The sequence below is a fragment of the Rhinolophus sinicus genome, chromosome 5 (assembly GCF_057876585.1).
Source record: "Rhinolophus sinicus isolate RSI-liver-muscle chromosome 5, RSI-T2T, whole genome shotgun sequence".
Classification (NCBI taxonomy): Eukaryota; Metazoa; Chordata; class Mammalia; order Chiroptera; family Rhinolophidae; genus Rhinolophus; species Rhinolophus sinicus.
This window is the reverse complement of record NC_142505.1, coordinates 105,852,272-105,874,286: the sequence shown is the minus strand read 5'-3', so window position 1 is coordinate 105,874,286 and position 22,015 is coordinate 105,852,272. Positions and strand designations below refer to the sequence as shown.

Sequence of the window (22,015 nt, the reverse complement as noted above, 5' to 3'; positions counted from 1 at the left end):
ATCTTTTTCTAAGAACTGAACCCCACAGACACCACTTCAGGACCAAGACACAGAATGTAAGTGTCAGTTTTATGCGTCACATGTCCCCTACCACAGTGCCTGGCACGAAGTGGGTGGTCAATAAATCTTTGCTGCCTGAAAGCCAGCAAGGTTCTGACACACGGCCGTCAGTGGTGGCCGAGGCCCCACGGCGTGGCCACGTACAGTGTACTCGTGGCTAGACAGAGACGCTGTTCCTCCTTTTCACTCTTATAAACAATGACCTCATGAACGTCATTCTCCTAAATCTTTGTACACTCTCTTAATTATTTCCTTCGCTTACTCTCTTCTGAGTAGAACTGATGACTCAAACGCAATGACCAGTTTTAAGGCCTTTGATGCAATTTGCCTACCATCCATTAGAGACAGTGCACCTAACACACCCACGTGGATTCCTTGTCAGCGGACCCCTCCTGGGGGCTGCCGGCTCCAACCTGATCCAGGCAGGCCCTTCCTGCTCCCTCCCACCCTTCGGTCATCTTATTATGGAAAAGCTCAAACGTTAAAAAAAATAGGGGCTCATATAACAAACCTCCATGGATCCACTCCCCAGAGTCACCAATTAACAATGGCCAATTTTGCTTCATCTCTACCCAATTGCTCCTTTCCCCTCATTATATTTTGAAGCTACTCCCAGACATCACATCAATTTGTTCACAGATACTTTAGTTATGTCTCTCTAAAAGATAAGAACTCCTTACAAAAACACACAACTACCACCACATTGCCATCACCATAGCTCAAATAACAATCAGTCCTCGGTATCTGATTCAAAGAGAAAGGTCTGTGCTAGAAGAAACATAGGTTACTAGGAGTGGGGGTCACTTTAGATAAGGTGGTCAGGGAGGGCCTCTCTGAGGTGGTGGCATTTGAGCCAACACCTGAATGAGAAGCAGTCCCCATGGGAAGACCTGAGAAGAGAGGAACCCTCAAGAGCAGGGGGCCAGGGAGGGGAAGAGTTCGAGAGTGGAGGAAATGAAAGCCAGCCCTACCCCTGGCTGGCTGTAGCCTGACTCTGTACATTTTTCTTTCCACGAAGCCAGCCTGAGATGGCTTTTGTCACTCGCCCCAGAGCAGGGAAGGTTTCCTGCCCACACCCTCTGTCGGCTGGCACACTCTGGGCCTTCCTAGCTTGCTCCTCTTTCCACATCAGGCAGCTGAGGGGTCCGTGCTAACTGCAAGCACGTGTGGACGGCCACCTTGCAGATGGACAACATGCTGCCCTCACACAGAACTACCATGACGAGCCCACCGTACGAGCCCTCCCTTGACTGGAATCAGACATTTTCATGAACAGGAGGAGGTAACTCGCATACTCAGATGCTGCTGGAGGGTGGACCTGGCTGGGAAGCCACTGGGTAACTAAAGCAAATAGCACGAATATCAGTGGCATTACTGTGATGGTGAAAAACTGGAAACAACAGGCATTTTCCATGCAAAGGCGATGCCTGAAAACAGCATGGCAGAGCTGCTAGGCGGGCGACCATGCCTCCGTCACCACTGAAAAAATTAAACACACACTGTGGTGACGTCATGAGGCCGAGTACAAAAATTAGGAGGGAAACTACTGTCCATGCTTTGAAAAAACGACTTCTGCTCATGGAGCAAGATTCACAGGGACACAGAGAAGCTTGATTTGCGAGGGGTGGGGGGGTTGGGGGGTGAAGGGGCAGGTCATGGAGAGATGTATTCTTTTGCTTGGGTTTCTGACTATTAACAGAGCAGAATGTGTTAACAGAGCAGAATGGGAAATGACAAGAAAAGCCTTATGGATGGAAAAGGTGAGCTCAGGGGCTGGCCCGGTGGCTCAGGCGGTTAGAGCTCCATGCTCCTAACTCCGAAGGCTGCTGGTTCGATTCCCACATGGGCCAGTGGGCTCTCAACCACAAGGTTGCTGGTTCAATTCCTCGAGTCCCACAAGGGATGGCAGGCAGCATCCCCTGCAATTAAGATTGAACACGGCACCTTGAGCTGAGCTGCCTCCTGGATGGCTCAGTTGGTTGGAGCGCGTCCTCTCAACCACAAGGTTGCCGGTTCGACTCCCGCAAGGGATGGTGGGCTGTGCCCCCTGCAACTAGCAACGGCAACTGGACCTGAAGCTGAGCTGCGCCCTCCACAACTAAGACTGAAAGTACAACAACTTGAAGCTGAACGTCACTCTCCACAACTAAGATTGAAAGGACAACAACTTGACTTGGTAAAAAGTCCTGGAAGTATACACTGTTCCCCAATAAAGTCCTGTTCCCCTTCCCCAATAAAATCTTTATTAAAAAAAAAAAAAAAGGTGAGCTCAGGTGAGGAAACAAGAAAAGGCAAAGGCAAGGTAAAAGGCAAGGTAACCTGTCCTGCAGGATCCAACGGGATCCGCTTGAGCAGACAGGCCTCCCTGGCCTGTTCTGTGCACATGTGCAAGGCACCAAGTATGTGAGCACGCCTGAGTGGGTGTGTGTGCTTTCTGCGTGTGTGCGAAGACATGGTGTTCTCTTTGATCTGGGCCTGGTGCCAGGGAGCTGAGAGGGGACAGGGCTCAGGGAGGGGGCATTCGTGGGTAGGAGCGGCTCAAGCAGGAAGAGATGGTTGGGGTTGGGGTGGGGGAGGTGGCCCAGGTGGCCAGACCTGACTGAGCCACCCACAGACCTGTTCTCACGGTGCCACACGATCTAGGATGAATTCTGGCTCTGCCATCACTCCCTGTGGGACCTTGGGTGATTAGCTCTACTAAGAACAAGTATGTTGCAGTCATGATAACAGAAGTGATGATAATAGCTGGCACTCATTGCGCACTTATGGAGTGCCTAGGGCTGCCACATACTTTCCTTTCCCCAGGGACAGGTCACTTTTCTTCCCGTCTCTGTAAGACAGGAGTAATTGCACTCTCCTCAGAAACTAGCTGTGGAAAAGAAGCATGAAGAGCCTGGCTTCCATGGAGTGCTTGATAAACGTTCCCTCCCCTCCCCCAATCCACATCTGCTGCACTGGGAACCCAGTGGCAGGAGGCTGCTGCCCGCGGAGATACATACGGTTGGAGGTGAGTCTGTCTGCTCCCCCGAGAGCGTTGAAAGCTCCATGGACATTCTGGACCTGTGGAGAAGCACAGTGAGGGGACTGACCTCAGATGCCACCACCCCCAGGCCTGGCTGTGAGGCGACTGCCACCTGGTTTAGAGACCTCATCTGTACGTAAAACTGGGATCCAGCAGGGTCTGTCTCGTAGGGAAGTTATGGGAACCAAGATAGACACAGCACAGGCCTGGTACCCAGGAGGCACCAGCTTGCTTCTCATCTTAGGTAGCTGCTACTATGTGCCACTCTGTCCTGAGTACTTTGTGTCATCGCATTCAATGACCTTACTGATGTACCATTTGGCCCATTTTGTAGAAGAGCAGATCAAGGCTTGGAAAAGCATGGAAATTTGTCCAGTGTCCCACAGCTGATACATGGCTGAGCCAAAGTCCAAATTTAGGTCTGTCTGACCCCAGGCCTGAGCTCTTTCCATTAAGCCATGCAGAAAACTCATGCAAAGGTGGATCTGGTCCCAGCACACTCCTTCTGAGACTCCCACAGCCCTCTGAAAGGAGGCACAGGGCTTCTGGCCTCCTACCCTGTTTGCTGCAGAGAACATATAACACTTGTGAAGAGACCTCTCTTCACAGCAGCCGCCGGCCTGTCTGTGACACCCCCTGGTAGGGGCTGCTGTAGAGCAGGGCTGAAGACTACATCCCACCTCTTCCCTGAGCACAGTGGGCAATCAGGTCAGCTTCAAGGACAATCTAAATAAAATAGGGCACGGAACACCAGGTACAGGGGGCATGCGACCATTAGCATGGTTAACAGGGGCTGCCAAGATAGACACTCTGGGGGGGCTTCCTGGAGGAAGTGACACTGACCCAAGATCTGTAGGACAGTGGGAAGTTAATCAGGCAAACAGCATGTGCAAACACATGAGCCTACAGACGAAGGAATAGACAGAGAGCTGTATGGCCCAGAAAGGAAGGGAGTGGGGGTGAGGAGTGGGAAGGAGGGAGGTCAGAGAGGTAGATGGGGACAGGTTCCTGCAGAGAGGGCCACTCCAGGAACAGTGGCAGCAGCTGGGTGACCCCTGATGCTGGCCTCAGGTGGCTGATGTTTACTGAGCACTTAACAGAACTGCACACTCTCAAGAAGCCCAAAGGAAAGGAAAATTTGTCCGTTGCTGCCTTGGGATTGATCGTTTGAAGACATGGTTTCTAACCCAAGGGGACAGTGGTTCTGGAGATAAGAGTGCGAGAACGTTCCCTCCCATCATGTCACAGGTTGTATGTCACATTCATTTGTATGACTATCTGATTAACCTCTGTCTTTCCCTCTAGACTGTAACCTCCACATGGGCAGGGACCATGCCCGTCCTCACCAATATGGGTACAAGACCTGGCACACAGTAAGTGTTCAATAAATATGTATCGCATGGATGGATGGATAATGGTGGGTAGATGGACCCTCCGCTAGGTATTTCACATTTAAAGAAAAATCCTATTTCCGCCATAACACTGACGAAGCAGAAGGCTCTTACGGTCCTGCTTCTGCGAGTGTCACACGCCAATGCAAGACCGCCTCCTGTCCCTCCCGTCTGTCCTCTTCTCCCCTGGTCCGGAATACGGGCCTTCCCTCACCTCCCAGCCTCCAGCCTTGCCTCATGGGCCCATCTTCCACACAGATGGGTGCTCTTTCTTTCTAAGATGCCAACCCCTAGTCAGTCTCACCCTCCTAAATCTAACAGGGGTCTCTCGCCCCACATAAAACCCAGCTCCCTGCTCCACCTCCATGTGGACACTTCTGAGCACTCTTAGCCGACTCGAAACAGCTTTCAGCCCCTGGCCTCTGGCACCTCACCGACATCAGAATATCATTCTGATGTGGACACCTGCCAACCCATTTTTCCTAAAAGTACCCGTGAGGGCCTTTTTTGTGAAACTGACCAGTTGGGTGAGTCACAGAGTGGGAGCTGTGTAAGATGCCCTCTGCCCATGAGACTTCCCTGTCCTGTGCTTGGCCAAATCCTTCTCAGCTTTTAGGGCTTGGCTTAGATGCCACTTTACAGGTCACCTCCTCTGGGAAGCCCTCCTGACCTCCCAGGCTACAGGGGTACCCCTCCCTCACCCCTCATCACTGCCCAGAAGCCTATGCCTCCCTTGTCTTTAGCCCTCTTTGTCCAACGTTATCATGTTGATTTACATTCGAGCTCTTCTTCGTTTGAAGGTGAGAACCTTGTACTGTTTGTCCATTACTATAACCCCAGGGCCTGGTACAGACCAGAAATTTCTAGAGGATCTGATGAATCCATGACTGTATAAGGCACAATAAAGTAAGACCCTGAGCCAGACACACCTGGTTTCTTACAAGTTGTGTGACCTTGGGCAAGTGACTAAACTTCTCTGACCCAGTTTCCTTATCAGGAAAAAAAAATCCCACCCAGCATCCTTGAGGAAGGATCTGAGAGATTAAACAAGGGGCATGTACAATGCTGTTCTCTAAGTGACAAAGGGCAGGCTTCAGTGACGGCTGAAGGTGCCGAGTTTCCGTGAGGAGGGTGTGGTGCGCTGCAGAGACTGGATTTGAATTCTGACTGTGTGTGTACATAAGTGGCGTTAACAGTATGGGCGCACATGTCGGTGTGGGCCTGTGTGAGCCCCTGGCGCACATCATGTGCCAGAGGGCCCCACCCTCCACATCCTCAACCAGGAAGCCAGGTCTCACTCAGCAAGGCCTGGGGTCAGCACCAGGCTCCCAATCCCAGCGCTGGGGCTGGGCAGTTATCTCCCTCTCTGAGCCTCGTTCCCCTTGTCAAATAGGGTGTAAGACAATCTGCTTTCAGGACCGGTGGTGGGTGGAGAAGAGAGAGGTCACCAAAGCTCCCCTGCCCGCAGGTGGCACAAACAAGCTGGTCAGTGTTTGATGCCTGTGTGTTGCTGTCGTGGGTGAGAAATTGTTGGGCTGGGCCCGCTACAGGTGGCCCTGTTGATCACAGTCACAAGGATTTTTAGAATATTTCATACACTGCGTTACCTGTTTAATGGACGTGGGCCCTGAGCAGGAAGGCCCAGGGGGCCGTGGTGGGGAGTGGGCTACACTGTGGAGTCAAACAGATCTGCTGGGGGACCCCAGACAAGTGGCTTCTCTGGGCCCAGCTCCACGACTATAAAATGAGGTGCCCCCTCCCACTTCATAAGGCTGCACTGACAGAGAGAAAGCACCAGTACTTAGTACTTGCACATGAAAAGTGAGTGCCTTTCCCCAGGCATTAGGTCTCAACTTGAGGCCCCAAGGGCAGCGCACTGACGATGACATGACAGCCGCACTCAGAAGGAATCACAGAGAGTTGTGTGATGGAGCAGAGGCTCAAAGGCAGCGGTCCCTTGGGAGGGCGTCTCCCTGTGCCCAGGGAGGACAGAAGGCTCTGGGACACAGCCCCGGCATGCCCACCCCCACCCACACCACCTGGAGTGTGTCCTGCTCACCTGTAGTGTGTCCCCAAAGGAGAGCTTGTGGATGACATGGGTCATGTCTGGGTTCTGTGGCTGGGCCGTGGCACTGTGTGTGGACACGTGAAAGTTGCCTGGGACCTGGGGAGAGATGCAAGTTTCAGCAGTTTGGTGAGCTTCCCGAGGGTGGGTCACAGGGCTTCAACCTAGAGTCAGATCTGGATTTGAACCCCAACCTTGGTCCCAGCCATGGGATCTTGGAGCAGCCACTGCCCCTCTCTGATCCCCAGGCTCTTCATCTGTAGAATGAGGCACTAACAGTCCGACCTGAGGGGGCTGCTAGGGCTATGGGATGAAAGCATGCCAACCGGGCGCACGGTACAAGGCCAGGGCTCGAAATGGCAGCTCCCCACCATCAACCCTCTGGCTGTTGTCCCCACAGTGGGTTGGCAGACGACCTTTAGGCCTGCAGACCAGGAAGCTTCCCTGAACTCCAAATCAACACTGTCACCTACTAGAGGAAGGAGTATGGCTGACGGCTCAGCAGCTGCCCATCAGAGTCTGTTGATTTTACAAGGATGGCCGTTTCAAACACAAAGTTGTTTGTGTTTGAATATTCTCACAGGAATATTCCTGTCTTCACTAGGGCCTGAGCTTTGGGCCGACATGGGAAGTCCCTGGCCGACAGGCACGGCCCGGCCTCAGCAAGCTCACAGTTGAGTGGGCTGGAATGGCGCCTGGGAGTTTGGAAGGGGTAACTCACTGGGCCTGGGGTGAGCAGGAATGACGGCTTAACAAGATGGGAGGGTCAGGGGGACAGCATTGCCCACTTCAGGGGGCCCAGTCACCTGTGGCAGAGCAGCAGCCAGCTTCCACACATGGGCTCCCATCTGGCCCCACTTCCTAGCTGGGGGGCCTCGGGAATGGTCAGTAACCACTCTGGGCCTCAGTTTCCCCATCGGCAAAATGGAAATAACCACAAAGGATTATTGGGAGGATTAAATGAGGGGATACGTGCAAAACTGATGGCAGTTGTTATTGGGTTGGGTTTGTAGGATGGACATGTTTGTCATGAGAAAGAGGAAGGACCCGCCCAGAAGAGGGAACAGCATGAACAAAGGCAGGGCCTGGGGAAAAGCCCACTGTATTTAAAAAAACATTTCTAACTTCATTTTTACTTATATAAATAATACCTGGGTACATCTGTATTATAAAATATTCATGTGATAAAGTCAAGACTAAAGTTCCCGTTGCCTACCACCCCTGGAAGTAAGAAACTGACAGCATCCAGTGTGTGTCCCTCAGAGTGTTTCTATGCAGTCACATGGGGCCTCCCAGGGACCCCGCTGTGGGCAGAGTTCAGAATCGGGTTTGGGGGCTGGGCCTCACTCTCTCAGAGTTAAGTGAGCCAAAGAGGCTGGCTGCCTCACATCTGCCACCCGCTGGCGCCCCGAGAGGCTGTGACTCAGTGACCCACTCCCCCTCCATCACAGGTGGCTGACTCACACCAGCACACACTGGGCTGAAGAAAGAAAAGACGACGCTTTTAGAGCCTGTGACTTGGGCACCTACGTCAGCGCCTCTGCTGGAGTTTAAAAACATATAGATGGTGCCAGGCCCCAAACCCCAGCCCATCCTGCCCTCCTCCTGGGGGCCTGGGTGATTAAGCAAGGAGTCTGGGGTGCTGGGGGCTGCCAGGACAGCTGGAAACATGTGAAGTCTCCCTTCTGGCTGCTGGCCAACTTCCTGATGGACAGAGGAGGAGGCCACAGGGCACATATAAGCCTGATGCTGGGAGATAAAGGGGTGGGGGCCGGCTGCAGACCTCGCCCATCGTCACAGTTGGCTTCCTTATCCAAGCACCCCTTGCCTGAGAGTTCCTTGAAGGCACAAACCCCCAGCCCTCTAAGGGTGGGGGGCAGAGGCTGGCCTGAGCTGTGCTTGGAGTGAATGGACATACTGGTCATGGCACACGTGACTGAGCTGTTGACGAGAAGCAACAGGGGGACGCAGGGCAAAAGAGTGGGAACCCTGGGGCCAGGCTGTCTGGGGTCTAGTGCTTTTCAGTTTGTAAACTGTTGTTCTCGCTCCTCTAGAACGGAAGCTCCAACAGCACTGGAGCTCTGCCCGCCGACGTAATGCATTGCCCCAGAGCTGACAGCCATCCCAGAACTTGGAAGGAGCTTGATAAAAATGTCTGAAAGGAATGAATGTGTAATAGCTCATTTAGTCCTCACACAAACTTTGTTAAGTGGGGGGGGTATCATTATATAATTATCATCATCCCATCAACCTAAAAATGTAAAAACTGAGGCTAAGACAGGTTGACTGACTTGGAGGGTGTCGCTTGGCCAAGAGGGGACAGAGCTAGGACTCGAACACAGGGCTCAGAGAGACAAACGCCGTGGTCTTCTCACGACCCACTGCTTTTCCCACTGGGGAGAGGAGTAGCCCCTTCCTGAACCAGCCAGCAGGGGCTCCAAACCCCAGCGAGTCTGGAATCCCCACCCAGATTCTCAGCAGGAACTGCCAGGTGCTTGCCAGGGACTGCGTGGGGGGAGGCTGAGTGGGCGCACAGTTTAGCTATTGGTTTCTCAGGAGGAAGGGGACCTAGGGGCTGGGGAGCGGGGAGAAGGCCACCAGGGCCTCTGTACCTTGTTGATGCTGAACTGCCCCTCGAAGCGGCAGCCCACCCCGTTGTTCAGTGGGATCTTCATGGAGTTGTCGATATGCCCCACTTCATGCCTGCCCATCTCATCCTGGATGTCGAGCCCAACCACTGTGGGAGGCAAGGGGAGAAGAGAGTCACAAACCCCTGGAGAAACGAGAGGGGGGCGGCCCCTACTCTCAGGACCCCTCCTCCATCCACTCCATGGACAGGCGGGCCTGGGAACCTCTAGGAAGCGCAGAGCCACAGAGAAGAAGTCAGCTGGAAGGGCAGGAGGAGAATGTGATCCTGGACTAAGAGGGAGCCAGACCCCATGTCCCCCTCTGCCACTGCCTGCAGCTCAGGAGGCAGCAGCTAATGGGGCCAGGGACGCAGGACGACAGGGTACAGGCAGGAGGCAGAGGGTCAGGGTTAAAAGGCTGCCTGAATCCTGGCCCTTTTATCAGCTGTGCAACCTTGGCTGAGGCATGTAACGTCTCAATGCTTCAGTTTCCTTCTCAGAAAAATGAAAGGATAATAATTTCACCTTCCTTGGAAAATCATGAGGATCAAATAGTTAATATGTGTAGAAAATGTTTAGAACAGAGTCTGATGCACAGGAAGTGGCAAGTGTTCAATACGTGTGAGCACTTACTGTGTCTCAGACAGTCTCTCTGGGTTCACTGAGTGAACAAGCTCAGGTAGTCATTTGTTCATCCATCACTCATTCATTCACATCTTCCTTTACCCAATGCCCAATCCTCCAGGCCCTGCCCTCCAGGAGCTTGGGCACTTTTCGGGGTTCTTTAGTATACTAAATGAGAAATCTGGGGCCTGGAGTCCTGGTCCTTGACTCCAGTGGGGCTCCACCACCTCTGTGACTCAGCTTCCCCACCTGTAAAATGGGCAGGTGCATGCCAACTACTTTCCCTGAGATGGTCCAAGTGGTGAGGTGGGGGGGCTCCTGATAAACTATAGAAACGCAGAATTTCCCTGGAAGGAACGCTAGGAAGGAGGCTGCAATATAGAGAAAGAGCAGCTGGGAGTAATTTTTTAAGTGAGCCAACCCTAAAAGGGAAAAACGGGAACACCCCCGGACTCCTCAGCGGCGATGGGGAAGTGAGCGAGAGCCCATCCATAGAAGGGAATGTGATGCAGTCATTAAATATGACACGCACATGTCTGTAGTATGTGGGGAAGGCTGATGCCACAGCCTTCGGTTTATAAGAAATGCAAGCAGGTCCCCATTTGACTCAGCAGTTCCCCCTCCTCCTCGGGAGTCCATCCTCCAGATGCACACATGTCCAGACGTGTGTGCAAGGCTGCTCCGGGCAACCTTATTTGACATCGTGACAACTGGAAGCAGCCCAACTGCCTGTCAACAGGGGACTGGTCAATGGAACAGCCCCTCTGGAATGTGGAACAGCAGGTACAGGGATGAGCTCAATCCGTATGTGGGCAGAGGCAGCTCAGGGCAGGGCAGTGGCTAAGAGTGTACCTCGACCAAGTTACCTCACCTTTCTTCTGTTCCTCAGCTTCCTCCTCTACCCTAGGCTTGTGAGGGTTTAAAAAATTAAAACAGCACTTACTATGTGCTAGACACTCTTCTAAGTGCCTTTTATGTAAGAACGTCCCATCTGAACATCCCTGTGGGGAAGATACTATTACCGGCCCTCTTATGTGGGGGGACACTGAGGCACAGAGAGGTTAAGTAACTTGCCCGAGACCTCACAGCTAAGAAATGATGAATTTTGGGTTGGAACCCATGGAGTCTTGATCCAGAGCCCACACCCTTTAGCAACTCTGCTAGAACACCTCTCCTCTTCATGAACTAACACAGCCAAAGTATTCAGCCTGGGCCTCGCCTGGACTCCGACCTGAATAAATGCCAGCTGTTATTGTTTTACTAATCTTCTGAGTAATAGAAGAACAGCTCCAAGATATTAGCTGGGAAAAAAACCCACAAGAAACCCCAGAAAGGTCCCCTATAGCGGGTCCCAATTATGTAAAAAGAAAAACCCAAACATGATATGCTTGCAGACACACATACATACACACACACACACACACACACACACACACACACACACACACGTGCAGGAAGGGGTCCCCACTGCTAGCAGAGGCTCCCTCCGGGGGGGACAGCACAACAAGGAACATGTCCTTCTTTTACTTTTTTCTGTATCTATTTCTGTATTTTGAACATGTATCTTTAAAAAGTAAAAATAAAAAAGGTATTGTTGTGTTAGTTGTGTAACACAAAAAGCATTATTTTTAAAGGCAGGATATGAGCTTGCATATGCAGCATGATCTCAGCTGGGTTTAGAAATGTACAGAAAGGAAGGCCAACGGGAACGGAATGGCCTCGAATGTGCACTGACGCTGCTGTGGGGGGCGGTGAATGATGGGTGATTTCTTCTCTCTCTGCCGCTCTGGGTTTTCCCAAGGGACAATGATGAGCATGCTTTTTTTTTCCCTATAACAAAAACTTGAAGTTTTTAAAAGCAAAGCACAGTGTGGGGCTCTAGTGGGAGCTGCCCGAGTTTGGGTCATGCCCCGGGGAGCCTGGTGGTCCAGTGCAGCCCCCGCTGGAGGCTGCCCAGCCCCTCTTGGGCCACTGCCTGGAGCTGGGACGCAGCCTAAAACCACATCCCTTCCCTCCCCTGCCCCACTGGTCCCAGTCCTCTGGCCTAAGAATTTCCTTGTTCCAGAGACATTACCAACTCCTGAACGAGGGGCTGCCAGATGAATTATTTCTCTAAGAGAAAGAAAAAAATAAAAATAAAACCAACCTATTCCAACAGGTTCCCGGGCTCCCAGCCCACTGTTGATTCAAAATTGTGATGTAATTCTCACCAAAAGCAATAACAGGATTGAATCTCTTCCTATCTTTGGCTGCAGACCCACCCAATGTTCTTCCCTTCAATAGGAAGGGAGGGGCTAGGGGTAAGAAGGAGGGGTGGTTATGTGCCAGACCGGGGCAGAGGGACAGCTAGAACCCCAGTCTTGGAGGGGACACCCAGTCCACTTGCTAACAAGTCCAGGAACCAGCTTACCAGATCTTCCCAACAACCTCATGCAGCAGATAGCACTAAACCCATTTTACTGATGAGGAAACTGAGGCTCGGAAAGGTTACCTCAGCCAGGGCCACACAGCTTTAGTGAGCAAAGGAGCCAGAATCTGACTCCACACCTCACTTCCAATGAGTTTTGTTTTATACAAGTAATTCATTCTCTTGATTGAAACAAATGAAGCAAACAAGCAAAATAAAGTGTGAAGTAAAAAAAAGTTTTCTGATGGCTGCTAACAGCTCAGAGCTGCCTCCCTCCCCATGTGACTACTCTTGGCTGGTTGGAGGTGTCCTTGCCTTGAGATGCTTGGGAGGTTATGCGACCCCTGCCGATCACCCACGCACCACCCTGTAGCCGTTAGCTAAGGGTATCAAGAGTATTGGTAACAGCCCGGCCCCTTGCCAGTGGGTGGGGCAAACTATGGTGTCATTCACACGCCATACATCTCTGCTCATCCTCTGGCCTCCCTCTCGCCCTTTCAGGTCCCTCCCGTGAGCCCTCCCTCAATAAGTCACTTGTGGAAAACCTCAGACTCTGCTTCTTGGGAACCAGACCTAAGAGACACTTCCCACCCCAAAATGGCTACTCTCCATAGGTAACCCCCATTAGCAATTTCTTGTGTTCTTTATTCCAGAAAACCACCAACTGCATGCACATTAGATTACATTTTCCCCCTAAAAACAGTGGGGAGATTCTTATGCTACCTGTTGTGTGCAGCTTGCCCTGTTCACGTTACTGGTCCTGGTCATCTCGCCATTTCTGCACACACAGCGTTGCCTAAAGGAGGTGTCTTGATGGAGCTGTTGGGAATACTCACATTCACAGTGCAAATTGGGTAAACTGATGTTCAGGCTGACGTCGATTTTGCCCCCACTGTCTTTGTCCGGGTCATCGACGTACAGCTCGTTCACGCTGAGGGAGACAAGCATAAGCTTCGTTGAGACAGAGGCACCCACCCCGGCTGTAAGGGACAGCTAGGGACACTTGACTTGGTGACTACTGCTCCAATAACCTGGACTCCCCTCTGGGGGGAGCCTGCGCCTGCTCAGGCACAGGGGAGCGGGGCTCCCATCTCCACGGCGCTGTCCAAATGCTGGCCTGCCCACATGGAGGAAGGGGCTGGGGTGATGGTAAGAGCTTGGCTTCCGAGTCAGATTCAAGTTCCAATCCTGGCTCTGCCACTTTCTGTGTGAACTTGGACAGAAAACGGCAGCTCTGTGAAACCATTTGTTATATGGGTTACCACCCCCCACTGTGAATGGGGTGGTCTGAACACTTCAGTGAGAACTGTGGGTCTCACTAGGGATCAGAGCCTGGCACCTGCAGGCACACAGCACCTTTCCCCCTCATCTCTTGTGTGCCCCGCCCACCCACTGTGAAGTTGGGGATCCCATCTTCAAGTCCCAGCTCTTACAAAAATCTCTGGGAGGTCATCAAGTTAGAGAACCAAGCTAATGTATTAGTTTCCTGTGGCTGCTGTAACAAATTGTCACAAAGTTAATGGCTTAGAACAACACACATTTATTATCTTCTCCTTCTGGAGGTCTAGTCTAGAAAGGGTCTGCAGGGCTGCACTCCTGCAGGCTCCAGGGGAGAATCCGCTTTGCCTTTTTCAGCTTCTGGAGGCCGCCTCAGCTCACAGCCCCTCCCTCCATCTTCAAAGCCAGCCACATGGCGTCTTCTCTCCTCTCTGACCTTCTCCCTCTTATAAGAACGCCTGTGATTTCATCCTGCCCACCTGGAAAACTCAGGATCACGTCCCCATCTCAAGGCCCTTGACATATCACATTTGTAAAGTTCATTTTGCTACAAAAGGTAACATATTCACAGGTTTTGGGGATAGAGTCATGGACATCTCTGGGGGGAGGCATAGTTTGGGGGAGGTGGCTCCATGGACAGCCATGACACTTTATTGTTGGGGACAGTGGCATCACACTGGGATCTGTTAGCAACACACATTTATCCAGCAAATACTTTTTGAGCACCTAACCTCTCAGGCACTAGAAAGAGTGAAGAACCAGCCAGATGTGGTCTCTGCCTTCACTGAGCTTACAGACACCATCGCCTCCTATATAAATACCTTATACCAATTACGATTACTGCTCTGACGGGAAGCTGTGGGTGGCGTGAGAGGGATGGACGGGCAGACTTCTGTGGGGAGACGGGAGTTGAGATCTGAAGGGTGAGGAGGCTGTCCTGGCAAACAGCAGAGGCGGGGACCTGGGAAGGGCACGGCTCATTTGGGAACTGAATGAAGGTCACTGTGGTTGGAGTGTCGAGCAAAGTGGGGTGTGGGGTGCAGTCGGGGGCCAGGTCAGGAGGGCTCCGAGGCCATGAGAGGCCTCACACTCCATCCTAGCAGGGCACCATGGTCAGGCTTGCACTTATGGCTCCCTCTGGCTGCTGCAAGGAAGACCAATAGGAGTGGCCACTGCCCCGGCGAGATAAGACCAGAGGCTGCTGCAGTGCAGGTGAGAGATGGCGGCCTGGCCGGGGCGCAGTGGGGATGGACAGGAGGGTAGGACGTGCCAAAGGAGGCAGGACTGGCTGATGGACGGGGCGTGAGGGTGGGTCGAAGGAGGCACGCAGGCAAACTGGAATCATGCATTGGGCTGGGAGCCCCTGGAAGAGGAATGGGACTGGTGGGGAGGGAAAGGATGGGACTGGTGGGGAGGGAAAGGTACCAAGTTCCGTGCTGAGCTCGAGGTGTCTTAGAGACACCCCTGAGGAACCGCTGAGTGGACATTGGAGGACCGTGTCTGAAGCCTGGTTCCCAGATAATTCCCCATGGGGGCAGAGAGCTGAATCTAAAGGCAGGCTCAGTGGGCAGCTATGGGCAGTGCTTGAGGAGGCCCCCTGGGTCCTGTGCACAGGATGTAAATCAAATAAAGGACTGCGGCTCTAAATGTTTAGACTCTACAAGAGTCAGCGGCCACCTCTTTGGGCAAGAATGAGTCGCCAGGACGAGAGCATTTTGTTTTTACTAAGGTCCTGCCTTTGTGCCCCTAGCCCCTAGTGCGATACAGCCGGAGTTCAGTTAACAAGAAACGGTGGGCCCAGAAACACACCCGGGGCTTGTTTCCTTGTGAGGGTCACGAGGGTGTGCCTGGAGAGAGACTTGACAGGCCTGGCTGGGCCTCCAGCCCATTAAGCCAGGAAAGACCCCGTCGGGTCTGTGTGCATTCACACTATCCCATCTGCCCCTGTGAAGTGTCCTGATCTCCATTCTAAGGAAACTGAGGCTCAGAGAGGGTGTGCCCCACCCCCAAGATCACACAGCAGGAAATGGCTAAGCTGCAACCCTAACCCAGGTCTGCCTTCTGCCCAAGCCCCAGGACTCACTCTGCCTCCCTCGCGTTTGTCCTCAGCATCCAGGGTCAAGGGAGAAAAAGAGGGGGGCCCTGGCCCTCTGAGGCCACAGGGTGTGGGAAGGGAAGACAAGGGCCTGTGCTTGGCAGGTTCACAGCGTTGGCCCACATCAAAGAACAGGAAGAACAAATGAGCCAGTGGGGAAGGAGCGAACAGGATCATGGGAGGTTACGCTTCAGGACGGACTTCTCCACAGCCAAACGCTCCTTCTTAGCCTTTCGTGCCCAATTTCCACCCCAGCCTTAAACTGCAACTCAGGAGGGTTGTTGAGTAATGAGACTGCTGGGTGAATAACAGAATGGTCACCAAGGGAGAGCCCGTAGCTTCCCTTCCCTGCCCAGTGAGACTCTTCCTTGAAGCTACTCACCTCTCCCACCTGGAGGGGCGTGGCTTCTGCACATCACTGAGGAATTGTGGGATGATGTCATCCCCTGGCAATCCTCTGGAGGTGACCTCAGCGCAGAGCGAGGTGAATCCTAGGTGTGGCGCCAAGGTGAGCTCACCCTCGAGGCCCCAGGAGGCGAAGCTCCCTGTTGCTGCCCAGACAAAGGGGCCCAAGTGCTGGGGAGGGGCAGAAACAGCACTGACCTGCAGAGCTCGGGGCCAGTCTGGTTATGTAAGGCTTGAACTGGCTGCTCCCAGGTGCCTTCCTAAAGGGTCCTGGGCTGTGGGATAAACACAGTTCAATCACCTGTGCCGCCCGCCCGATGAGGTCAGTGTGGCCACCTTCCATGTCCAAATGTTCCAGGGCTGCTGGCTTCCTGCCACCCCCAGCCAGTGCCGCAGCCTCACTCACAGCTGCCATTCGCAGGTGCCTGCCAAGGCGAGCTGATCTTATTGCCTAGGGCTGAATTGATTTTAAAAGGTGAATGATGGCCAGAATAAGCCCATCTGTTGCTAAAGTAAATGCTTTTTATGGATTCACTGCTGTTTGGGGACTCTCATGGGCCTGATTCCTTGTCACTAGTCAGAGCAATGAGAAGACCCACGGGGCAGTGGCAGACAGATGTGAGCTCACCTCCTGGCTCTGCCAGTAAGAAGCTGGGGGACTGGGGACAAGTGGCTTCTCCTCTCTGAGCCTTGGTTTCCTCAACTGTAAAACTGGGAACGCTTTCTATGAAGTTTAAAGATAAGCAAAATTAATCTATAGTAATAGAAGTCAGAATAGTGAGGAGGGCAGTTACTGACTGGAAGGGAACCTTCCAGCTGGTGGAAATGTGTTGTCTTGATGGGATGATGGTGACACGGGTGTAAATACCGGCAAACATTCAAGTCTCACCTTTAAGATTTGTGTACTGTGCTATCTGTAAGTTATATACACCCCACTTAAAAAAAAAAAAAAAAAAAAAAAAGGAAAGGAAAGAATAAAAGGTGGGGAGGGAGAAAGGAGGAAAGAAGAGAGAAAGAAGAAAGAGGGCTAAGGATTCCAGCTACTTCCCGGGACTGTGTGAGGACTGGCGATCAAGTGTCAGGCTGCCTGGGCAGGGCTGCGTACGTCACTCACTTATCTCTTGAGGGCCTAGCACAGGCCCTTCTCCATAAAGAGAATAAGATAGCACAGTGAAAGTCCAGGCTCCCAGGGTTCAAATCCTGGCTCTGCCACCTACTGGCAGATGGACCTTGGCCAAGGGGCTTGGCCTCCATCAGCAGCAGTTTCCCCAGATATAAAACAGGCACAATCATAGACAGGGTACAATTTTAGTAAACAGTAAGTGCTCAATAAATGTCCACTACTTTTAATGTTACTAATATCAGTGTTTACCGAGTTGATGATAACAGGTGGACCAGACCAGCAGCGTCCGTCTTGTCCCATTGTGGTGAGGATTAAACACGTATATGTTAGGTGCCCATCACAGCCCTGGTATAGTCTAAGGCCTGCATTAAATTTGGCCTTACTTATAACGAATCAGAGGAGACGTCCCTGCTGAGCTCCCAGCTGGTGCTAGGCACGACGCTGGGGGCTTTCACATCTACATGTGACAGCATCTCATTTAACACACAGAACAAGCCAGTGTTTCATAGGGGTTACTTTTCTCTTTTCACAAGGATGAAACCAGGCTCAGAGAAGACAGATGAAAACTGGGCAAGGTCACCTGACAGGAAGAGGCAGAGGCAGGGTCTGAACCTGGAGCCACCAGAGCCCCAAGCCATGCTCTTTCCGTTGCATTACATGGGATGGGACAGGAATCAATGAAAAACTGAGGGCACGTCACCCCGAACAGACCTGTGATGCAGGTGTCACCGTCTTTCTGATCATCTTCAGATGCCCATCCCCCACCCCACCCATGGCCCAAGTACCCACAGGGCATGGAGGTGCTCAGGGGTCCTCTCCCTTTGTGCCCCACAAGCCTCCCTGCCACCTCCACCTGCCACACCCCGTAGATGGCAGCATCTGACTCCCCTAATGGATGAGGGCTCCCTGAGCCACCAGCACGGAGCACATGCTCACAGCCTCCGTGGACAGAACAAACGGAGGAAGTAATGAACTGCGCTGGTGGGGAAGTGGGGGGCACATTCCAGGTGGGGGATGCCAGACAGTGTCAGGGAGTCAGGCGGATTGTGTGGGGGTGGGTAAGCCATGGCCATGTAGGGAGAGACGGAGAGAGAGACTGGGGAGGCATGAGGGGGAGCGTAGGTGGAATGTGATGGAGGGCCTTGAAATTCTCGGCTGAGGCGTGAGTCCTATGACATCGACGGAAAACAATTTTATTTGCTTTTAGAAGAGCACTTGAATAGTTCAGATTCCTGCCCAGAGTCGCTGACCTCCATGCTTAATAACTGGATTTAATGGAAACTTACACAGCAGTGAGGCCGCAGCAAGAACCAGGAGTGGGAGAGGGAGGCAAAGGACACAGGTTACGTAAGCCAGCTCTCTGGGCCCTTGCGTTTTACGTCCTGACCGCTCCAGGTGTAAGTGCATTATTACCGACCAGGTAGTAATGTCCACAAATCAGCCCTTCGCAGACATCTAGTCCTGTCCCCACTTGTTCTCTACAGCCAGTGCCCTAGGAGCCCTCAGCTTCTCTGCCCTGGCCTCCAGGGTCACCCCACCCCAAACCCATCTTCACACCAGGTAAGTTTCCTGAGGCGCAAACCTGATCCTGTCACTCTGTGCGCAGAAGCCTCAGGCCTCCTATTGCTCCTTCATGTGACAGCTGTGGCTCTCGACCTGGCCCTGAGTGGGTGACCTGGGCTCCTCCTCCTGGTTGAACCACTGGCCTCCCACTCTGGGCCTGCGAGGGGAACGTGAGGACCCAGCTCAAGGTAAGGCAAGCCCCAAGTTCCCACCGGGTGGCCAATGGCCTCCTAGAGTTCTGACTGCCTGTTCGGCCACCTCACCAGGGAGGTGCACCGAAGGCTTCTGGTCAACTACTCTGACCAAACAGCAGTGGCTCCCAGGCCGGGGGCTCCAAAATGCTCTGAGCAGAAAAGGGTGGTGGGATGACAGGCCAGGGTGACGCTCTGGCGCGAGACAGACCGGGGTTTGACTCTGGTTCCACCACTTATATAAACCTCATTGTGGTTTTAGCCTCCTGGTGCCTCAGTTTCCCCAGCTGTAAAGTGGGGCTAACGTCGACAGTCGTACCTACCGCAAGGGGTTTTGTGACGATTCCATGAGCTGATTATCACAAAGTGCTCACCTGGCGGCTGGCACTCGCTCACGTACTATAAATCAGAACTGGAAGTTATAATGAGTTATGTTATGCTATAAATGATCAATAGGGAGTCCCAGTTTCTTATTATACATCCTCATCAGGTTAATAATTAAGAGTAACCAGAGCTCAGGCGGTAAAAGGCTAGAATGTTCTGTGGCCACGTTCTCCGATGGGTGGCAGGGGCGGGAGTGGAGTGTACTGCTCCCCTGGAAACGCAGGCCTCAGAGCACCCCGTGGGGCCAATTTCCCAAGGATAATTAATGGCCTGTCCTGGGCCCAGGTTGGAGTCCAACCACCCAAACAAACAGGCCTCTCTCCCACCAGGCTGGGCCAGAATAGCGTCTTATGTCACTGATAACCACAGGCCAGGGTTGGACCGATGTTGATCCAACCAGCGGTGACCTCATTTCCTTGGGTTACAGTCTCATGGGGGGTGGAGGACCGACCCACTGTGGTCACACAACTGCCAGGGAGGGCCAGTCTCCCACAAAAGGAAAAGAATTGTGACCTTCGGTTCTTCCCAAATCGGCAGGGCTTTCCAGGGGTCAGACAAGCTTCTGAATACAGGATAGACCCCAAAGGAGCTATCCTTTTTCCCTCTGGGTTTTTCTGAAGCGTCCTCGGTCCCTGTAGACTCCCTTTGGGCAATTTCTGTACCATGGTTAGGTGGCAGCAGAGAGAAAGGGGGCACTAGGGTCACTGCATCATCACAGATGGAGCCTCAGGCCCAAGCAGGTCTCTCTCCTCGTCCCCACTTCCCCCCCCCCCTCTCCAGGCACGCACATTGCAAATGCAGAAACGCTTGTTAGCGCAGGGCTGCACACAAGTGGACACTCAATGAATGACCTCTCGTGTTTTGATTCCTCCCCTCACCTCCATCTTTCTTCCTCTCCAGGGACATGGTGGTGGGACCAGAGTGTTCAGGACGCCCCAGGAGCCAGGAGAAGGACGTTCTGGAGAGGGGGAGGGGGCAGGGCTGTGGGAACACTGTGCTTCTGGGACAGGAGTGAGCCCTGCCCTGGATAAACAGAAAACGCTGTTCAGGCTTGCTAGAGCGGCTCTGCACCCAGCAGGTGGGGCCCCACCTGCTCCAGGTGCAAGCTGTGACGTCAAAACTTACTTGCCTGGGGCCCCCTGCCTCAGCACCCTACCTCACCGTAGGCTGGGCTGACAAAGGGCTTACTGAGCCACCCCTCCAATGTCAGCAGGAGGTGAGGGCCGCCAGTTCTTAACTCAAGGGAGGGGACAAGGAAATGAACATTCAAGGAGCACTGAGCACCTGTACCAGGTGCTAAGCAGCTTTACCACCTTTTTTAGTGTTAGATGGGGAATAAATATGCTATCAGTAAATGCGCAGAGAGCTATGGACCTATTGCTGTTGAAATATATCTAGTGCTACAACAAGTACCTTTCAGGCAGACCTCGTTTTATTATGCTTCGCTTTATTGCACGTCATGGGTTTTTACAAATGGAAGGCAAGACCCTCCACCAGCAAAAGGATTATGAATCATTTTATTGTGGAGGTCTGGACCCGTAATATCTCTGAGATACGCCTGTGATCTTGTGTACGCCTCACAGAATGCCACACACCTCCTCTACGTGCTACCCTGCTTTGTTTTTCCCTTCGGAGCCCTTATCACTAATTGATATGTTCTAGCGTGGTTTGCTGGTTGACTGTGTCCATTGCTGGCATTTGCAGCTCCTTTGAGCTTGGAACCACACAGCACGGCATAAGGCAGACCTGGCCCCTGGCTTCTACGGGCTCAGGACCGAGAATGATTGCCATTAATAGACAGCAGCGTGTACAGGGCGTGGCCTGACTCGGTTCCACCTGCTCTATGTGCTGCCTTTTCTGCTTGCTCCCTTTACTCCAGCCACACCAAGCTTTCTATCTGCTCTTCACACACACCAGGTAATTCCTGCCTCAGAGCCTTTGCACTTGCTCGCACCCTGCCTGACACAGGTAAAGCCTCGCACCTGGTGCTTGGGGCATGGTCAGGGATTGTTGCTGTCACGTATGTACCCCTCTCATCTTGCTCAGGACATGAGGGGCCTGCACAGTAATCCTCCCAGGAAATGGGGTACAGCCTGGAAAGATCCGCAGGTGCCTGTTGCACAGCAGGTTCTTCATAACGCCAGCAGGTCTCCATTTCTTGATCTCCCTGCTTCCACCTCCAACTCATGATGGGGTGACCCTTAGACGTCAATGGCCCAACTGTGATGGAAGATACTTGGCTCAGACAGGTCATCCCCCATTAGGGGCTGGGTGTGTGTGTGTGTGTTTGGGGGGGGGGGGACACACAGTCCTTTCTCTGACCCCTGCAAGGTCAGGGATCATATCTTGGGAAGCAGGTAAACCTCCCCCGACCTGGAAGGGAGTTGTGACTCTGATTCACTGTCCCTTGTCTGGCCAGCAATACTGAGACCCAGAGACGTTCGACAACTCACCCAGCTTCCCACAGCAAAGTGGTAATCGAGCAGCGACCGGGCCCTGGGTCTCCTGATGCCTTGTCCAGTGCTCTTTCTACCATTCCATGAGGCCTTCTGCCACCAGGGTTAGGTTCAGAGGGGCAGGGAAGGCAAACCTTCCCATGCCAGTGGAGGGTAAGAAGCTACATCCAGAGACGAGTTAAGGGAGGAGAGATGGCAGGTCTCAGGAGCCACCTACTAACTGCGTGACTGTGGGCAAGTCCCCTGCCCCTCTGAGCCTCAGTTTCCTCATCTGTAAAGAGGGGATGACTGCTTCCCAGGGCTGTTTGAGGGTTCACGGTGGTA

General features: G+C 52.8%; 1 protein-coding gene across 2 annotated transcripts in view; it reads right to left on the bottom strand.

Annotated features, from left to right (window-relative positions):
* ERGIC1 (endoplasmic reticulum-golgi intermediate compartment 1) overlaps positions 1–22,015 on the bottom strand; it is a 127,818-nt gene that overhangs the window by 16,709 nt on the left and 89,094 nt on the right. The window contains exons 4-9 of one of the 2 annotated variants that reach the window (XM_088798774.1): positions 16,173–16,249; positions 15,952–16,060; positions 13,033–13,127; positions 9,151–9,275; positions 6,533–6,637; positions 3,060–3,120 (exon numbers count right to left, since the gene is read on the bottom strand). In XM_088798774.1, the coding sequence (XP_088654900.1) occupies positions 3,060–3,120; positions 6,533–6,637; positions 9,151–9,275; positions 13,033–13,127; positions 15,952–16,060; positions 16,173–16,249 (572 nt within the window). The remainder of the gene's footprint in view (positions 1–3,059; positions 3,121–6,532; positions 6,638–9,150; positions 9,276–13,032; positions 13,128–15,951; positions 16,061–16,172; positions 16,250–22,015) is intronic. The other variant, XM_019741339.3, reaches the window with a different exon arrangement.